The 16415-nt window shown below is 40.1% G+C and overlaps 1 protein-coding gene across 5 annotated transcripts in view; it reads left to right on the top strand.

The window, feature by feature from the left end:
* The window catches only part of MLIP (muscular LMNA interacting protein), a 119034-nt gene that overhangs the window by 77712 nt on the left and 24907 nt on the right, over window positions 1-16415 (top strand). For 3 of the 5 annotated variants that reach the window (XM_087775086.1, XM_087775082.1, XM_087775081.1), the window contains 3 exons: window positions 1357-1401; window positions 9948-10073; window positions 15039-15227. In XM_087775086.1, coding sequence (XP_087631212.1) covers window positions 1357-1401; window positions 9948-10073; window positions 15039-15227 — 360 coding nt within the window. The remainder of the gene's footprint in view (window positions 1-1356; window positions 1402-9947; window positions 10074-15038; window positions 15228-16415) is intronic. The other 2 variants (XM_087775085.1, XM_087775084.1) reach the window with 1 other exon arrangement.

The following is a 16415-nucleotide window of genomic DNA, read 5'->3' as shown; positions in this document are numbered from 1 at the left end:
GTAGTATTCTGAAGTGCTTTGATGTCTTTAAGCTCACAGTGAGACTGCTCGTCACAGTTGGTTAACGGTATGAAAGAGAGTCCCTAGTATGTAAGTAACCACTAGTAAAAGCTCTGGTTTACTCTGTCAAGGGCAGAAGATGTACTTCTTGTATATTTAGTGCTAAATCACAGCTGTCCCCGTGTGGGTGAGAAAGGTAGAAAGGTTTCCTCCACCAGTGGCTGTGTTTAGAAATGTGAGTGCTCTCAGTGAGGAGCACAGTCCTCCATCATGACTCATGGTGATGCTGTTCTTGTCACCAATGCAGGAGTAGAGCCAACAGTTCCAGGGAGTGATTAAACATCTCTATTTAGCACTTGGGAGATCACATCTGGAGTTCTGTGGCCAGATCTCTGCAAAGTCTTTGTCACAGGGGAACAAAGGAAGAGCATGTTCTTTCCTCTCCAAATGTGCTGGAATTGCTTTTCTGCTTGAAATAGTGAGAGGAACATCTAGTTGAGTTGATAAAAATCCAACTGTAGTGGTCCTTCTGCGGAGAGTGCAGGCTGTAATGGCACTGACTTGTCTTCTACTACAGCTATAACATCTAACCATTGTATCTAGTACTTTTTTTACCACCATACTGAAGAATATTCACATTTTAGAGTCTCAAGGCCTCCAAATCACACCTACATCAAGGAAGGGCATGTCATCTCTACAGAAACACTATGTTATCTAGTGGAATTACTACAGAGCTTGATGGAGTTGATTAGAGGGTTCAATGCACCAGAAATTCTGAATCTCACCACTGCGCAGGCAAATAAGCATGTGCCACATGGCTATTTAACATACACACACAAATATTTTGCATTCATCCCATTTAGCCTTGATCTGGAAAATAGGGCTTCTGCTGTTCAATGTATACTCAGGAAAAAAAAAAAAAAGTAATGCTTGATTAGGATTATTCTTGTTTTCATAATGCGAAGTCAGAAGGATGAGAGGTTGAACCGAGCTCCCAATACAATTGATAGTGTTAATAAGATTGATGCTGCAAATTAACAGACTCAGAAATGTCTAGCAGGCTCAGAAATGTCATGATTTACATTTTGAGATTAGATTGAGATGAAAAAGTGAAATTTTGTTGCACTTGGAAAAAAGTATCCCTAAAATTTTAACAACAGGTATTCATATTTGATTATACCTAGAAATAAACTGGAAATGACAATATTTTATCTTCTCGTACCAGTTGCATGTCACCGCATCAGTGGTAAAAGCTTCTGTACCTAAGCATACTGCTGTCCATGGATTTTTCTTCGGTCATCGCTATAATCACTATGATGTTGTATGTAATACTGTATATATTTACCTTTTTTGCAGGCCAACCTTTACAAATCAGCACCTATGGTGACAGAGAATCAGCTGGTATGTATTGCACAGCTGTGATACGCTGTTTCTCAAAATTTGCACAAGCGCAAAATCTAAAGTAATTATTATTTACTTTCTTAGTCCTTTGAAAGAAGCTGCAGTCAATGTCCTCCTGCAAAGCTGAATTGCTTCTACAGAGCTGCATTGCTTTCTTCTGTACTGAAAACACACCTGTTTTAAGTAACTGTAAATCCTGACACTACTTGTAAACCCATGGACCACATGACAAACTAGAATCCTGCTGAATCTTGAGGTGTATGACAACTATAGAGTCTACTGCTGGTTCTTGGACTCTTAATATTCCAATTCTACAATTTTGTTTATATGCAACAACGTTCTGGCATCTATTTTCTTCTTACACGCTGGTTTAAATTGAAGCTGACTTAACTAATGAAAAGCAAGGGGAAAATCAAATAAAGAAAGGGAGATTATGCATCAGATGTTCATTTTAGCTCTGATCACAATTTAGTCCTGTTGGAGCCAAACTTCCTGAAGAAGAGTCAGAAGAGAGGTCATGGAGCCTGTCCAAGTGACAGTGACTGCTAATGAATGCTTAGGGAAAAAATGAGATGTGGATGAGAAGTTTTCCCCATTGTATTTCAGCTAATGAATCAATTTCTTCTGTATAGTAATCTTTGACCACTTCTTCTTTAGTGACTTTTTGCAGTTACTTTTTGAATCTTGTTATACTTTGGTCTCTACAACGTTTGTAGCAAAAGGGTTTACTTTTTAATTATGCATCGTGTGAAATAGTACTTTATTTCTTTGTTTTAAACTTACTACTTGACCTCAGTTCTTGTACTGAAACAGCAAATAATTATTCTTTCTTCACTTTCTAAATAATACAAATTATTTTCTAGGTATTAACCATAATACCCTATCAGTCACCTCTTTTTCATACAGAAAAGTCAAAATTGCTTAGTCACTCTTTGAAAAGTATGCATACTGTCCCATATCTTTGATGATCCTTGTTGCCCTTTTCTATATATTTTTCAGGTTTTTGTTTTTGAGACTGGGAGACTAAAACCATGAACTGCTCTTGTCTAGCTCTGAACACAGCGCTTCCTGTTTACATGATGATGTGATAAGTTTCTTTACTGTTATTTCTATTCCTTTCTTAACAATTCCTGGTAATTTATTTAGTTCATCTTATTTGCATTGAGCACTAAGCCAATGTTTGCACAGAACTGTATACAATAAACCCAAGATATATTTTCTGAGTAGTAAGAGCTACTTTCTGAGCTAACTAGTTCATCACTGCATGTGTAAATTTAGGATGTAGTTTCGTTTTCCCCTGTGAAATGTATCAATGTTGAATTCAGTTAAGTTTCACCTGCCTTTTTGTCATTCATTCACTCAGTATCATAAAATCTCTCTGCAACTCTTTGCACTGATATTTTTTTACTCCCCTGAATGATTCAGTATTACCAGCAAACTTTGTCACCTTACTAGCCACTCTTTTCTAGTCGATGTACATCCATAATTCAAAGGCCAGATTCCAGAGCACATCTCTGAGGAACTCTATTTGTGACTTCTCTACACTGTGAAATTTAAACATTTATTCCAGCCTTTTGCTTCCAATCTTCTAACTGGTCCATAGGAAATATTCTCTTTTACTCTGTAGCAGTTTCATTTCCTTAGCAGACCCTGCTGAAAGACCTTCACTAAAGCCTTTGGAAATCCACATGCAGCATGGCTGCACATCCGCTGGACTTTGTACTCTGTGATGCAGCCTCATTTTATTATCCCTGGTCATACATTTAGGGACCCAGTGGGAAAAAAAAACAAACACTGAGCCTCACATAAGATGGTCTGTTGATTCTCACTTGGTTTCATCTAATCTGTGTTCCTAGGTGCCAAAATGTTCTCATATTGGTAGTTTAAACATAACCTACATCTGCTGTATCGGCCAGCATTCTCGCATCACTGACTCTTTAAAATAACTGTAAAAGATTTATCAGGCATGAGTGCCCTTTCAAAAGCCATTCCCTATTGTTTGTCCATATGTATACTAATTCTGTTCTTTAGTATAGTTTGCTCCTATTACTTTGCACAGCTTGAAATGTCACACAGAATGATCTGTGATTCCTGGTCCTCTTCAGGATCCTGCAGTAAAACCTGCCCCATAGTTGCCACTTCTCATTCTTCTGGTGCTGATTATGTCTGAAATTAAATACCACAATTCATGGTGTGGCAATTTCACACTGGAGTTGCTTCACAACTTTACTTATTCCTTGCACTTTATTTGCTCATTTTATTGATTTGTTCTCAAATATCTCCTATTGACACTTTACTCAAGACAGTTCCTCCAAATTGTTTCTTTGCCAGTGTGAGAACCTCCCAAAGTCTTCCTGTGAGGAAAGTTGAAGTGAGGAATTAATATTCAGCCTTGGTCTCATCTTTGTGCATCTTTTTTATGTCTTGATTATATCTACTGTCCCCATAGACTTTTAGTTGTTAGGAAATTTAGCAAGTTTTTCTTCTCAAAGTCTTTCTTGGCCTAATATATGACATTTTTATGTTATGGGCTAGATTTTCTTTTTTTTCTTTTTTTTTTTTCCCCTCTCTAGATTGTATTTAAACTCAGCTTTCTGTCTTTGGAGCCTTTTCCTCCTTATTCCTTTTTTCACTTTTTGCACTGCTCTTTGAACATCCCACAATTTACTGTTCTCTTAAACTCTTATAAGCTGATGCACACCTTCTCTGAAACATTACTGTCTTAAGCAGTATTCTGGTCACCTATAACCATTTCATCCTTTTGGCAGCTCCTTTGATTTTTTTTTCTTTTTTTTCCCAATAGCTATTTTAATTACTTAACCATATATTTTATTTCACCTGTTTAAAATTGCAGTTACTACAGCGGAATTCTTGTGCATGTTTTTTGTTCAGAGAGCAATGCTGTCTCTGAGCACATTGTGATCTCTATTCATGAATGACGATTCTTCAGTAGTAGCATTTTTACTTAGAAATTTTGCAGTATTTATGATTCAGCCAATTACTTCTCCTCTTGTGGAGTTGCTAGCTCTACCAGGGACCGATTATTTAGGGTGACCAGAAATGTTGTATCTATATCTCTCAGCTATGTGACTTTTATCCAATGGCCAGGTGAAGCATTGGGCATGCCACTGTGACTCTCATCAACAATTTTTGTACTCTTTTAAAAGGTGACTGTGAATGACTCAACAAAGTACAAAGCCATACCCAGCACACCAAAACAACACACAATATTGTCATTGTCATTAATAGTAACTTTTTTCTTTATATATCATGCAAATAAAGCAAAATTCACAAGGGGCCAGTCTTGCATACCTTGGTACTATTGTTCTAGGTCTTTTTGGTTCAGGTATTTTAATGCTACATCAGCCATCCATGGTTTTTGAGTGTGCAATGAAAGGATTTATAGAAGTATATTTATATACAAAAATAGTAGAAAAGGAGTCATATATATTTACACCAAATACAGAATGGCATTTCTGTATTTTGTGAGCAGGTTTAAATGGTAGTGACAGAAAGAACACAGTGCAGCTTCTTGCATGAAAAGAATTGTGGATAGGAGTTGTAGGGACTCGAGGCTGGACAGAGTATGAGTTCAAGCACTTGAAAGGAAGAAAAACATTAGAGAAAAATAGATAACAATCCCCATGGTCTGGTCCAGGAGATAAAGTTGGGGTGTTTCAGTTAATGTCTATACATATTTCTATGGCTTATTTTGTTCTGGGGTATTTTAGGTGTGACTTGGCAGCTTGAAGTACTTTTTCTCAAATTAATTTGAAGCACATGTATTACTGAGGTTCCGGTATTTCCTACATTTAAAGCTGTTGAGATCAAAGCTTAAAATTCAGCAACTTTTAAGATCCACTTCAGGTCAGAATAACATCAAATATAGCATACTTGTCAGGTCCAGCATAAAATCAGGGGTCATGGGTGCATCTATCCACCTAAAATCATTTCATGACCTTTGAGCACCGATGAAAGACTTCTGGAAGGCAGTGTTTGCCATGGGTCTACATCTATACTTTGTCAAGCACCAAAATGCAGGCACTGCTGAAGTGAAATATGTCAGGTATAACGAGGAGTGGGCCATACAGAGCCATCACACAGCAAAGCAGGAAATGAAAGAGATTCCTGATATACCAAAAGAAAATGTGTGTGAAGGGAATGCACATGTGCTAAAAGAGTTTCCTAAAGAAAGGGAAGGAAGCAGAGACGGAAGCAGAGAGCAGCCTCAGGACTGAGGGTTTGCCCTTAGCCCTCTCCTTGCCACCAGCCTGGGCAGTCAGCAGTGCCTGGGCAAACCTGCTCCCTTTTCTGGTCCCCTTTCCCCAGAACAGCAGCAGATGTGAGTGCCTCCTTCACACTACTCTCACTGTGGGTCTGTTGCTTTTCTCCAGCTGTTAAGAAAAAGACTCATCCCTGTACTGATTCTAGCTTTGGTTTAGTTTAGCATAGAGTCAGTGGAAAGCATGATACAATATAGCATCAGACATCTTGTTGAAAATTCAGCTGTTTCTTGAAATGCAAATATTTCAGTATGAACAAAAATAAACACAACCTGAATTTCAAAGAGGTGACTGTCCTTGTTCTCTGTGCTCTGGTGCAAGACGTGCTGCTGCTTCAGCATGGAGGTGGAGAAAATAATTATCCTTCCTTCCTAGGCTTTTCAAAGTGATGTGAATAATTTACTACTTAGCCACGGGAAGAGGAAATATTTTTGACCACAGTTATATGCCTTCACACCTTCAAATGTACTAAGGGAGAACTTCATTGTAGACTGATACACTGCCTGGAATGTTTTATTGCATTTTTGCAAGTGTAAGGCCTCTACAAGGGAAAATAAACTAATATGTTCAACAACATATTTCCCTTTGTGAAGACTAATTTGTGGCAGAAAAGAAATAGAAGGGGAATATGTTAAGGTGATTCACAGTTCAACTAGACAAAGCATCTATGTTTTTATTGTTAGGGCAAAAAGCATCTTTTTGCTGACAGTGGAAACTGCAATGCTTCTTCATGACAAAGGAGCCAGTTCCTCACTGCCCAAAAGCAGGTGCTCTCAACAGTTTAGAGGCTCCTCAGGTGACTTTGTCTTAGTGCTGACAGAAGACGACCGCATTGTCTAGGGCGTGCTGCGTTGCATACATGCCCCATCTGCCTCACGGTCCTTTCCCCAAAAACTAATGAGTTTGTTGGAAAGGACTGGGAATGGTTCTTCTCCATGAGGGAATTCTTTGGTTATCGCATTTGAAGCAGAAGGCTTCAAAGACTGCAAGAGACTATTTGTACAGAAAAGTTGGCTGTAAAGGCTATGCAGGCAAACAGATGGACTTGATGCTTGCTATTTGTCAAGCGAGGTCCGACGGACTCAGAGCAGGAAGGAAAGAAAGACGGCAGCTAACTCTTCTATCCCAAGCCTACCTCTCCTGTTGTGTTATATATTTTTCTCTGATCATGTCGTAATTTTGTTACTCATTTGTCTGGTTGTCGCAGAGGCAGGCTGCTTCAAAACAGCACTGCATTGAAAACATTAAAAAGCCAATTCCTCGTTAAACATTAAGAGGCAACTTTCTTGTTGACAGGAAAGTTGTTCAGGTATCCAGAACGACTTAATGTCTGTGTAGTGACACAAAGCACCACAAGGAGGGAATGCAGTCACTGCTAGCTATCAAAGAGGGGTCTGGCCCTACATACCTTGTGGATCTCTGAATACTCTGGATAAGGGGAAGTGACAGTGACTCGGATAGGAGAAACATGGGACTCAGAGGATTTTAGGCCTCTGCTGAGAGGAACAGGGTTGCAACTGGGACCTTACTCACTGGTTTCAGCAAGATCTCAGGGAGAACCAGTGTCATAATAACAGAAGAAAAAATTAGAGGTGAACATGCCTGTACACCTGCTGACGAGAAGTTCAGTCTTGTGACTTTTGGGGCAAATATCATGCATGGCTCATTTTCTTACAGGTAAAATACCTTCTGTCCCTGAAGAAGGGTGACCATGTCCATACTGCCTATCAAGAGATGCCCTGGCCCACCATATCCTCCTATTTCTGACTGTGCACTTGTTGACCTGGGCCAAAGCCATGCCAGGGAGTACCCTGGCACCGAATCAGTACAACTGATTATGGGTCAGCTCTGGAGTTTGTGTCTTGGCCTTGTGTAATTTGCTAATAGGGCTGTAGCCAATGATGGCAGCCCATTGCAACCATAACAGACTTTACCATTTTTCAGTGTTGCTGTAGGAAGACCAGCATTTTTCTTGGCAAAACTAAGTCTTAGCTTGTTTCTCAGCAGTGTCAGTTGTGCCACCTGCTATCAAAGAAAGAGTTCAAGTTTTTAGTTTTGGATCAAAGATTTTATATAACTCGTCAGGGAGCTAATAAAGTATTTAAAATTCTGGTTGCTGCCTGATATCTGCCATTCTGTTAGCAGAATCAGACATGAACATATGATTCAGTCAGCACGTGAGTGTGTAATGTTGTTCAGAAAATGCTTCCTTAAAAGCATTTCTACAGTGTGCTTTTGGAAGAGGTTTCCTACATAAGGAGAGTAGCTTATCCTTGATGATTTCAGGTACCTCAATGTGCTTTTAATTGCATGGTTACATGGTGTGGAGGAGTGCTGGAAGGCCACAGGTCCTTTGTCTGCATAATGATGACTTGATAACAACTGTAGCTTTCTTTTTATTTTTATATTTACCTTTGTGTTGAAAGCCAGTAGTCTTTCACTTTTATAAACTCTTCTCAAAATCTTGGAGAGGAAAATAATTATTTTATGGTGAATCCTACAAAGAAATAGTCATGAGCTATGGACTGTAAGTTCATTAAATGAGTACCATATCTTTCACTAAGTTGAACTTAATGAAAAAGTTTAAGTTTTTAATGCAACTGGGCAGTCATTACTGTTTTAAAAAAGTTAATATCACCTCATGGCTTATTTTTTGCTTCCAGTTGAGTAAGTTTCTTCTTATTTGATGAGGCAGATGAAAGGGCCTCAACCTGTGGAAAGGAGGGAGGGGATAAAATACAAAGCTAAAGGAAGATATTTTGCTGCCTGGGCCTTGCTCTTCCCAGATGTTTTGTGCTCCTCCCACCTTTGCTGCCTTCCACTCAGCCCCTGGGCACTGCTCTGTCCTTTCCCAGGGGAGAGGCAGAAGCACAAGATGTGGGGACATCTCCTGCCTCCTGCACCCTTCCCCTCCAGTGGGCACCCCTCTTGCCCTGTCCTTGCTGGATACCTGCAGATCCATAACTATGTTTACATGATACATCCAGCAACCTCAGCTGCATCACTTTAAGCTTACTTTCATAGTAAACGTCTCTTTTTTCCAGACGGACTGCTTAGGTGTATTGCTCTTGCAAATAGGCAGATGGCGTTATTAAATGTACATAGTCTAACTCTTAAAAAAAAATCTAGTGGTGAATCAAGTTTCTTCTCTTCATTTTCATACCCTGCTGGTTACTGAGGATGGGGACCTGTGACAGTACCTGTTTCTCAGTCCCAGCTGGGCAAGCTGCCCTCTGGCTGCAACCACAGAAGGAGCTCAGCAGCAGTCCTGTTATCTATATCAGTTGTGAAAAAGACAGCCCATCTTCTATGGGGTAGCTGTAACAGAGAAGAATATAATTGAGTTATTGAAAAGTTTAAATTCAATCACAGACCCCCCCAGGACTTCAATACTTACCAAATTCCAGTGAGAATGTACACTTTTTTCTTCCTTTTCTTTGGTTACTGAACAAGATGTCTATTTTAAAATTATACCCTAGCCTCTGTTTAGAGTTTATGCCACAATCCATCATGTCAGACTTTACTGTAAGAATTCTGAAAATCACAGATATACTCAATTGACAAGTTAATAGTCAATTTTTTGATTGGCTGGTAGCTAACCAAGAAATTCTTGTTGATTAAATAATCCGATTTGTCTGAAATGAGGGGTATCACACATCTGTGCTGACTAAATTCTCTAAAATTGTACTTTTCCAAGCGAACTCTTAAAGATACTGTCAAAATCCAGCATGCAATCACTGGTATTATTCCCCAGAAAGACTTTCCCCTAATATGTTGCTGCCTGGGTGTAAGTTAACAGCACCACGTTACCCTTCCTTTTTTCACAGTTACTGTTTTGAGGAGCCCAGAACAGAATTTGCAGCATGAAAGCAGACATATGGCTGTGCATAAAGTGTGACTTGATGAATTTATCAAGAAGCAGCTGAACAGCTAGCAAAAACATCCAGCAAACCCCACGAACAATAGTTTGACAGCCCAGCATCTATTTTTGTGTTAGTAACAAACAGATGTCAGTGATGAGGTTCTGTGCATAAAAAACAGCTCTTGCCATTTTTGTCTGCAATCTGTATTAAAAGTAGGCCAGGCAGCATGACACCTGAATAATTTTGATGGTGAAATATGTTATTAATAACATTTTAAAAAAAAATCTAGTCACTACAGCCTCATTGGAGTTGACTTGTCCAACAAATATTCTGAAAATTGTAAAGTATTTTATTTTATTTTTCTTCCATCTCTTTTCTCCTGGGTGTGCTATGGGTCAAGACAAAACCTGGTGTCATTCGTCCCGTGCTGGTGAAAGGAAAGAGTGCACAGCAAAAGGAGGAGCCCTATCAACCCAATCCTTTTAAAAAGTACCTTGAAGAAATCAGTGATCATGATATTGAGCAGGTGAGTAACTCTTTGAAGGATTTAGTAGCCTCAGCTAGCTTCCTTAAAGATGATGGAATAATCTCAGATCCTTATTTTGTCCTGGTCTCTTTTTTTTGGCAAAGTTAGATGATTCCCCAAGGGGCACCTTGTTTCTGGAGGAGAGCCTCCAGGCTGGAGGTGGGCAGCTGGGCTTTCTACAGGGACATTTTTTGTGGCGATCTAAAATCCTGTATCTTGAGGAGGGGGTCTTTTAATGATGTCCGTAGGAAACACTGCACAAAAGAAAGTGGAAACTCTGTGCTCACCTGTCAAGCAGGTGTCTGGATCAGATCTACTAAAAAGTGCTTCCTCCATTTGGAGTCCAGACCCGAATCCTCTCTAAAGAGAAATGAGGAGAGCAAGGACTGGGCAAGGTTCACTCTTCCCTCTCCGAGGGAGGCTGCAGAAGAACCCCAGAGAGTTTCTGTGTCACTCCCCAGGTCCGTATTCAGGTCCCTCCACAGCTTGAGGGAACTGCTCTTCTACTGCACATGAGGGTCATTAACAGGCAGCCCACGGGGCAGCAAAAGTGCTATCTTCTCCCACAGATCTCTGCATAAAGCCGTAGGATCACTTTGCAAAAACACATCTTGAACTTTGCTGACCTGTATGAGACATTATCTCAGAGAAACCCCAGATAAATGATTCTGTCAGCCTTTTCTTGTGCATTTTTGTTTGTGTGCATTACTGTGAATTAAACCTTAACTGCAATACATAATCCGAATGTCCCTGTAGGAGCTTATTAACCTATCCAGTCTGTTCTGAATCTTACATCTGGAGGGCAGTAAAATGAAGTCAGTAGTCCTCTTGCCAGACACGATGTGAATAAAATACCTTACTAATTGAATTTCTCTTACTTCTATGACTCTCTAGTCACATTAGAGAGAGACTTTAGCAATGGCAGTCCTCTGTTCTTCCTTTTAGAACTGAAATTTTTAAGATTTTCATTTTAGTTCTTTCCATTCCTCCCCATAGTTCTGACACTGCAGGACATTCCCAGTATTTCTCGAGTACTGCAGCATTACAAACAGAGAAAGATTTTTTTGTAGCATCAGTGGGTTCTAGCAACACATATGGCTGGCATTAGAAGGTTTTTCACTCTATGGTTTTCTACAGAATGTAGAGTTTCTATAAAATACAAGAAAAAATGAATACAAATTATTATTAACAATTTGTCTCTGAACTTTTGAGGTTGACAGTGAATATTTGACTTCAGAGACTACATGTGAGTTCATAGTGAGTTTTTCATGCTTTAACATACTGAAAACCTTCTGATGCCTAGGCACTGTGTTGCCATTTGGCTGGGATGAAAGAGGAGGAGAGCTGACTGAGAGCTGCTGCTAGAGAACTTCTGCTCTAGGCCACCTCAGCAGGACCTCACTGCAAAAGCAGGGGAAGCTCATACCTCCCGTTCATTAGGGCTGGGCACTGATTCTGCTGGCTATAGTTTTTCCTGATGAAGGAATGATACAGTCACCAAACTTTGTATCTTCAGGCAAATAATACAAACCTGAGGTTATTGGCATACTCAGAAGCTTTCTGACATTTGAAGCTAATTGTGAAAACAAATCAGCTTACCCCTTATAAATTACTTATGGTACATATTACTGAAGTACTGAGGATGTCATAAGTCCATGAATAAATGTGGTTGTTATAACAAAAGCCAATTTTTTTTTTTAATATAAAAGCTATCAATTGAAATTAACTAAAAAAATAGTGCACTGACTTGGATAGATGGAAAAGTTAATTTCACAATGAATATGTTCAGTTTTGCTTCCTTTATTTAAAAGAACAATTATAAATGCTTTGAAGTACTGATAAATTAGCATTTTTATCCTTACCTAAGAAATACCTCAAGTTGCTGTAAAATACTTGTTATAAATACTTGTTATTTTGGGGACCTTTGGCACCTTTGGTCTGAAAAATGAACTGCTTAGACGGATTCATTGACTTAACAGGGACTGGTTTTGTTTGTGTGAAAAATGGTTATATGATTCTAGTGGTGGTCTGTTATAATAATTAATAATATCATAATAGCCAGATCTAGGGAAAACACTAAAGCACGTGCTTACATCACAGCACACGCCTTCAGCTTCAGAGCCTTCAGCTCTTGCCTCTCAGAGTAGGTTTATGGTGCTGATACAAGTCCCTTCTGCGTGAATACTTGGGTGCCCACATGAGGATGTTCACAATCTTACAGCATCTCTGAAACTCTCCTGAGGGGTTTTAGTGCCTCTAAGAGGGCTGCAGCCCTCACTGCCTGTGAAACTGGGCTCTGTGCCCAGACAACAGTTTGAAACTTGCAGTGGCCGTCTCTAACCATGGGGCTGTTAGCCTATGAGGACACACATTCTCCCTCTTCACCTGCTCTCAGTAGTTAGCATTTTTGGCTGCACAGCAGCTGGCTTCTAAAGAGTGGGAGGTGTTCCCACCAATATTACCCTGAAATTAGGTAAATTGACTGCTTTCATGGAACATGGAAGTTGTGGATTAAAACTAGGAGACTAGCAGCTAGGCTTTCTGCTTTCTGTGGAAGAGCTGGTGCTAGTCCACTTGTCCTCAGATAAGAACTTAGTAGGCATCTACTGCAGCTGAGGGCAAAACTGCCCATACTGTTACTGATTTTCCCTGGTTTTCTTTGGAGATTTTGCCAGTCCTGCTAGGAGGTTCAGCTCTTACATTTCTGTTCTCTCCCTCTCTCTGCGTTTTCTTTCTAATACCATTGCCAAGAACACCCTCCCTGGGTGACGTTGCTGCTCCTTCACCCAGCCCATCTTGAAAGGACAGACTCTTCAGGCTGCATCTGTGAGGATGGTACAGACTAGATGAGGTTCCAGATGGCATCAGCTTTATTAACTTCTCTCTTTTGATTTTTCTTAGCCTTCCGCAGTACCTCCTCTTCCTGCCAAACCTCCCAGTGTGACACTGAGCACTGGTGACTATGTGGGTGACATTCAGTTTGAGACATAACGATTCAGGCAGCTGTAACTGCTGACCTTCAACTTCATGTCCCTGTGTTGAACACATGTTTTTTTGCACAACAGAGAATAGCTTGTTTGCTTCATTAAGAAATGTCCCCATGTGGAAAAGGCCATTTCCCTTGTAAAAAAATAGTGATTTTTGCTTTAACAGGCAGCTGTTCTCATGCAGATAATCCAAAGTCATGGATGGAGACAAAAAGAGATTTCTAAAATAGTAAAGATCATCTGGAAAGGATGTAGCTCAGCTCACAGATAGCTCTTTTTATCTGTGTTCTGAGTACACTGTATATAGATTGACACTGGTGTGCCAATTAATTTATAAACCAGGGAAAAATCCCATTTTATTTTGGCTTTTTCTGATATTAGCCTATGCTGCCTTCTTTTTTTTTTTCTTCCCCTGGGGATATATACAACTTGTAGCACTGGCTATTCAGTGGATATCCCCCCATCAAACACTTGCTGCAGAGAGAGTGTAGTATTTCTGAAGGTCCAACCTGACAGTATTAAGCTTTCGACATTTTTAGATGCCCTTACTGGAGATGGTAATGTCCCCATCATGAGAAAGATTTTTTTTCCTCTTGCTTAGTACATTTCAGTAACGTTTCAGGAATTTTGCAAGTATGCTCCAGTTCGTTCAAAAAAGCACCATAAAATATTCTGGAAGTATGTGTAACTCGTGAGCAGCACTGACATGATGGCTTAATGAAAATTTTCGTTTCAAACTGGGGAAGCAGAATCTTTTTTTTGGGAAAAAATAAGGCATTTTGTTACATACTAATATGAAAACAACTCATAATGAATGTTAGAGAATTCATGCGCTTGCAAATACTTAACAAGAATGTCCTTTGTCATTAAAAAAAATAAACCACCTTGGGCAATGGAAGAGCAAGATGATGAACTAAAGATGTATTAGTTACACTTGGCATGAAGCTGTGAGGCTGTTTGCCAAGGTTTACATTAATAGAAGTAGGTCTGATGCCTCTGAGGAGGAGTGGCAGGAGGCAAGGTCAGTGTGAAGCGACTGCTGCCTGGTCCCCTTCCAGCCGCTCTCGCTGCTGCAGGGCTCTGATCTGCTCGTTTGCTCACGCTCACTCTTTTGGGGGGCGATATATTAGCTTCTGCCGGAACTAATCACAGCTCTTGTCACAAATTTTCTGGGTCTTGAGCTCAAAGGCACAGTGTGCAGGGGAGTTTCTTGTCTAGACTCAGCCAGCCAAGTGGGTGAGAATTCAGGATGTATTGTATCAATGGCCTTGACAAAACCTAAGCATGAGATTTGTGCCAAAAGCTGGGTATGCCTCCTTGACTCTATCTCAAATCTTTTAAACATCAATTTTTTTAAAGGATTTTATCCTTTAGGTGCAAAAAGCACATACATATTGGGTTTTTTTAACCAGAAACTCTATTAACTGCTGACAACTTCCAGTAGTGAAATATATTGTGCCTGCACCTTCATTGCTTTAACTCTTAAATAGCTGAAAAAGCTTGTTAGCATCTTGTTAAAAAGCCTGAAGTGCTCCTGCTAGTACATAGATAAGGTAGTCTTTCTTTTGTACCTCTCAGACACTGTTTTCAGATTGGTTTTGCTTCCAATCCACCCTCTCTGAAAATGTTCCAAAATGTGGCCATTTTAACCTAGCACAAGATCCTTCTGGGTTTTCCTTTTCTGTCACTTGAGTGTCAGCTGAGCTGCAGGAGGGAGATGCACTGGATCCCAGTCGAAGCATAACTTTAATGGTTTAATGGGACATCTACTGCAGGTTTTCATGTGTGTACTTTCATGCTGATGAAAATGCTTAATATAGAGCAATTGTGCTGGCATGAAGGTAGAGTATCTTTCTTAGTTAATCATCAAGCCCTATGAAATGTAAAAAAGGTGCAAGACAAGCACTTTGCTTTCTGTCCAAATTTTCTTTTTTTGCATCCATTAATCTGTTTCTGTTTACTTTTCTTTTTTTCATAGGAGACTGCTCTCCTACACCCTCTGTATCCAACTAAACTGATCCCTCCAACTAAGTCCCCTTTGCGTCCTCCGTTCATCTCCCTTGCTGACTGTTTAAACCCTGGACCTTTCAGCCACTTGTCTTCCATCACGTGTGGCGTTCACGAGAACCCTTATAGCCCTTACAGTCACAACTCTTTGTACAATAAGGTGAGCGTCAAGTGCGGTGTGATTCAAGAGCTTTGTCAGGCTTTTATCCTTTTGATTCTAGGCAGAATTCATCTGAGTCATTAGGATTCAGTGCTGGCAGGTACTCTGGAAGACGCATCTCAGATGTCTGTGTCTCCAGCACCCCTGGAGACACAGTACTTTCCCTCAGCACAGCTTGTGTCAGGGCTTGCTTCCTCCAGATCAGCTAGGACAGGGCTCCCACCACTCTTCTTTCAAGCTATTTGTTCTCTAAAGGAGGAATAATCTATTTCATCCCTCATGCTCAGATTACTTTTTACATTTACCTGTGTTAAAGTAATGGGCTATTTCTTTTTTCTTGGGGACTGAGGGAAAGGAGGCTAACCTGAGAGAAATACAGGCTTTTCCAGTGGCTTTATCTGTCATCCTGACAAGCAGTTGTCTCTTGGCAATGCAAAGGGAATTGCACCCTTGCTGACATTTGTGTTGTCTTTGAAACAGCAGTGAAGAAGTTAGACAAAATCTCTGTAGTCCAAGTGTGCGTGACAGGGCTCGCTAATGAGCTTTGTAAGGTGAAAACTGGGCCCTATGTCATAACTGAAGTCTTTTCGAAGAGCAGCTGGTATGAGGTATTTACAATACCTCAAGAGAGCTCCTGTCTGGTGTTAGAAAAGCATCAGTTGTGGAAGTCCATAGAAGACGCTGTTTGGACCCCTCAACTGCATCCCTCCCATGTCCTTTTTTTCTAACAGAATCTGGCTGCAAATGCTCAAACCTTGATGCCAGGAGACATAATCCCACTCTGAGACGTACAATGTGCTTTATTTGCGATGCAAGAGGTTAAAACAGAGTCATTAGGTGCTGTTTCTTTAGGCTATGTCATGGTTTCCTCATGAGGGGAAGCACCAGGGTGAAATACATGTTACTAGTTTTAGGCACATTGGGACCCAAGACAGCTTTAGAGAGAAGTATCCTTTCTGCAGAGAATGTATGTGGGTCAGCCATCAGACTCTGAAGAAATGCCTGGAAACACATTTATCTCCCCATTGAGTAGAAACATAATTTAGGTTAATAGGCAGTGTCAATAGTGTCTGAAGTTGGCCCCTCTGTCCTGTGGGATTTATAGAATTTACCATTTTACCCACTTATTAGCATGGACTAAAACTAAAACTAAAACTAAAACTAGAACTAGAACTAAAACTAAAACTA

This window comes from Nipponia nippon, unplaced genomic scaffold, assembly GCF_047370975.1.
Source record: "Nipponia nippon isolate SJK-2023a ecotype South Korea unplaced genomic scaffold, ASM4737097v1 scaffold_4, whole genome shotgun sequence".
NCBI lineage: Eukaryota > Metazoa > Chordata > Aves > Pelecaniformes > Threskiornithidae > Nipponia > Nipponia nippon.
This window is presented reverse-complemented; position numbering and strand designations above follow the sequence as displayed.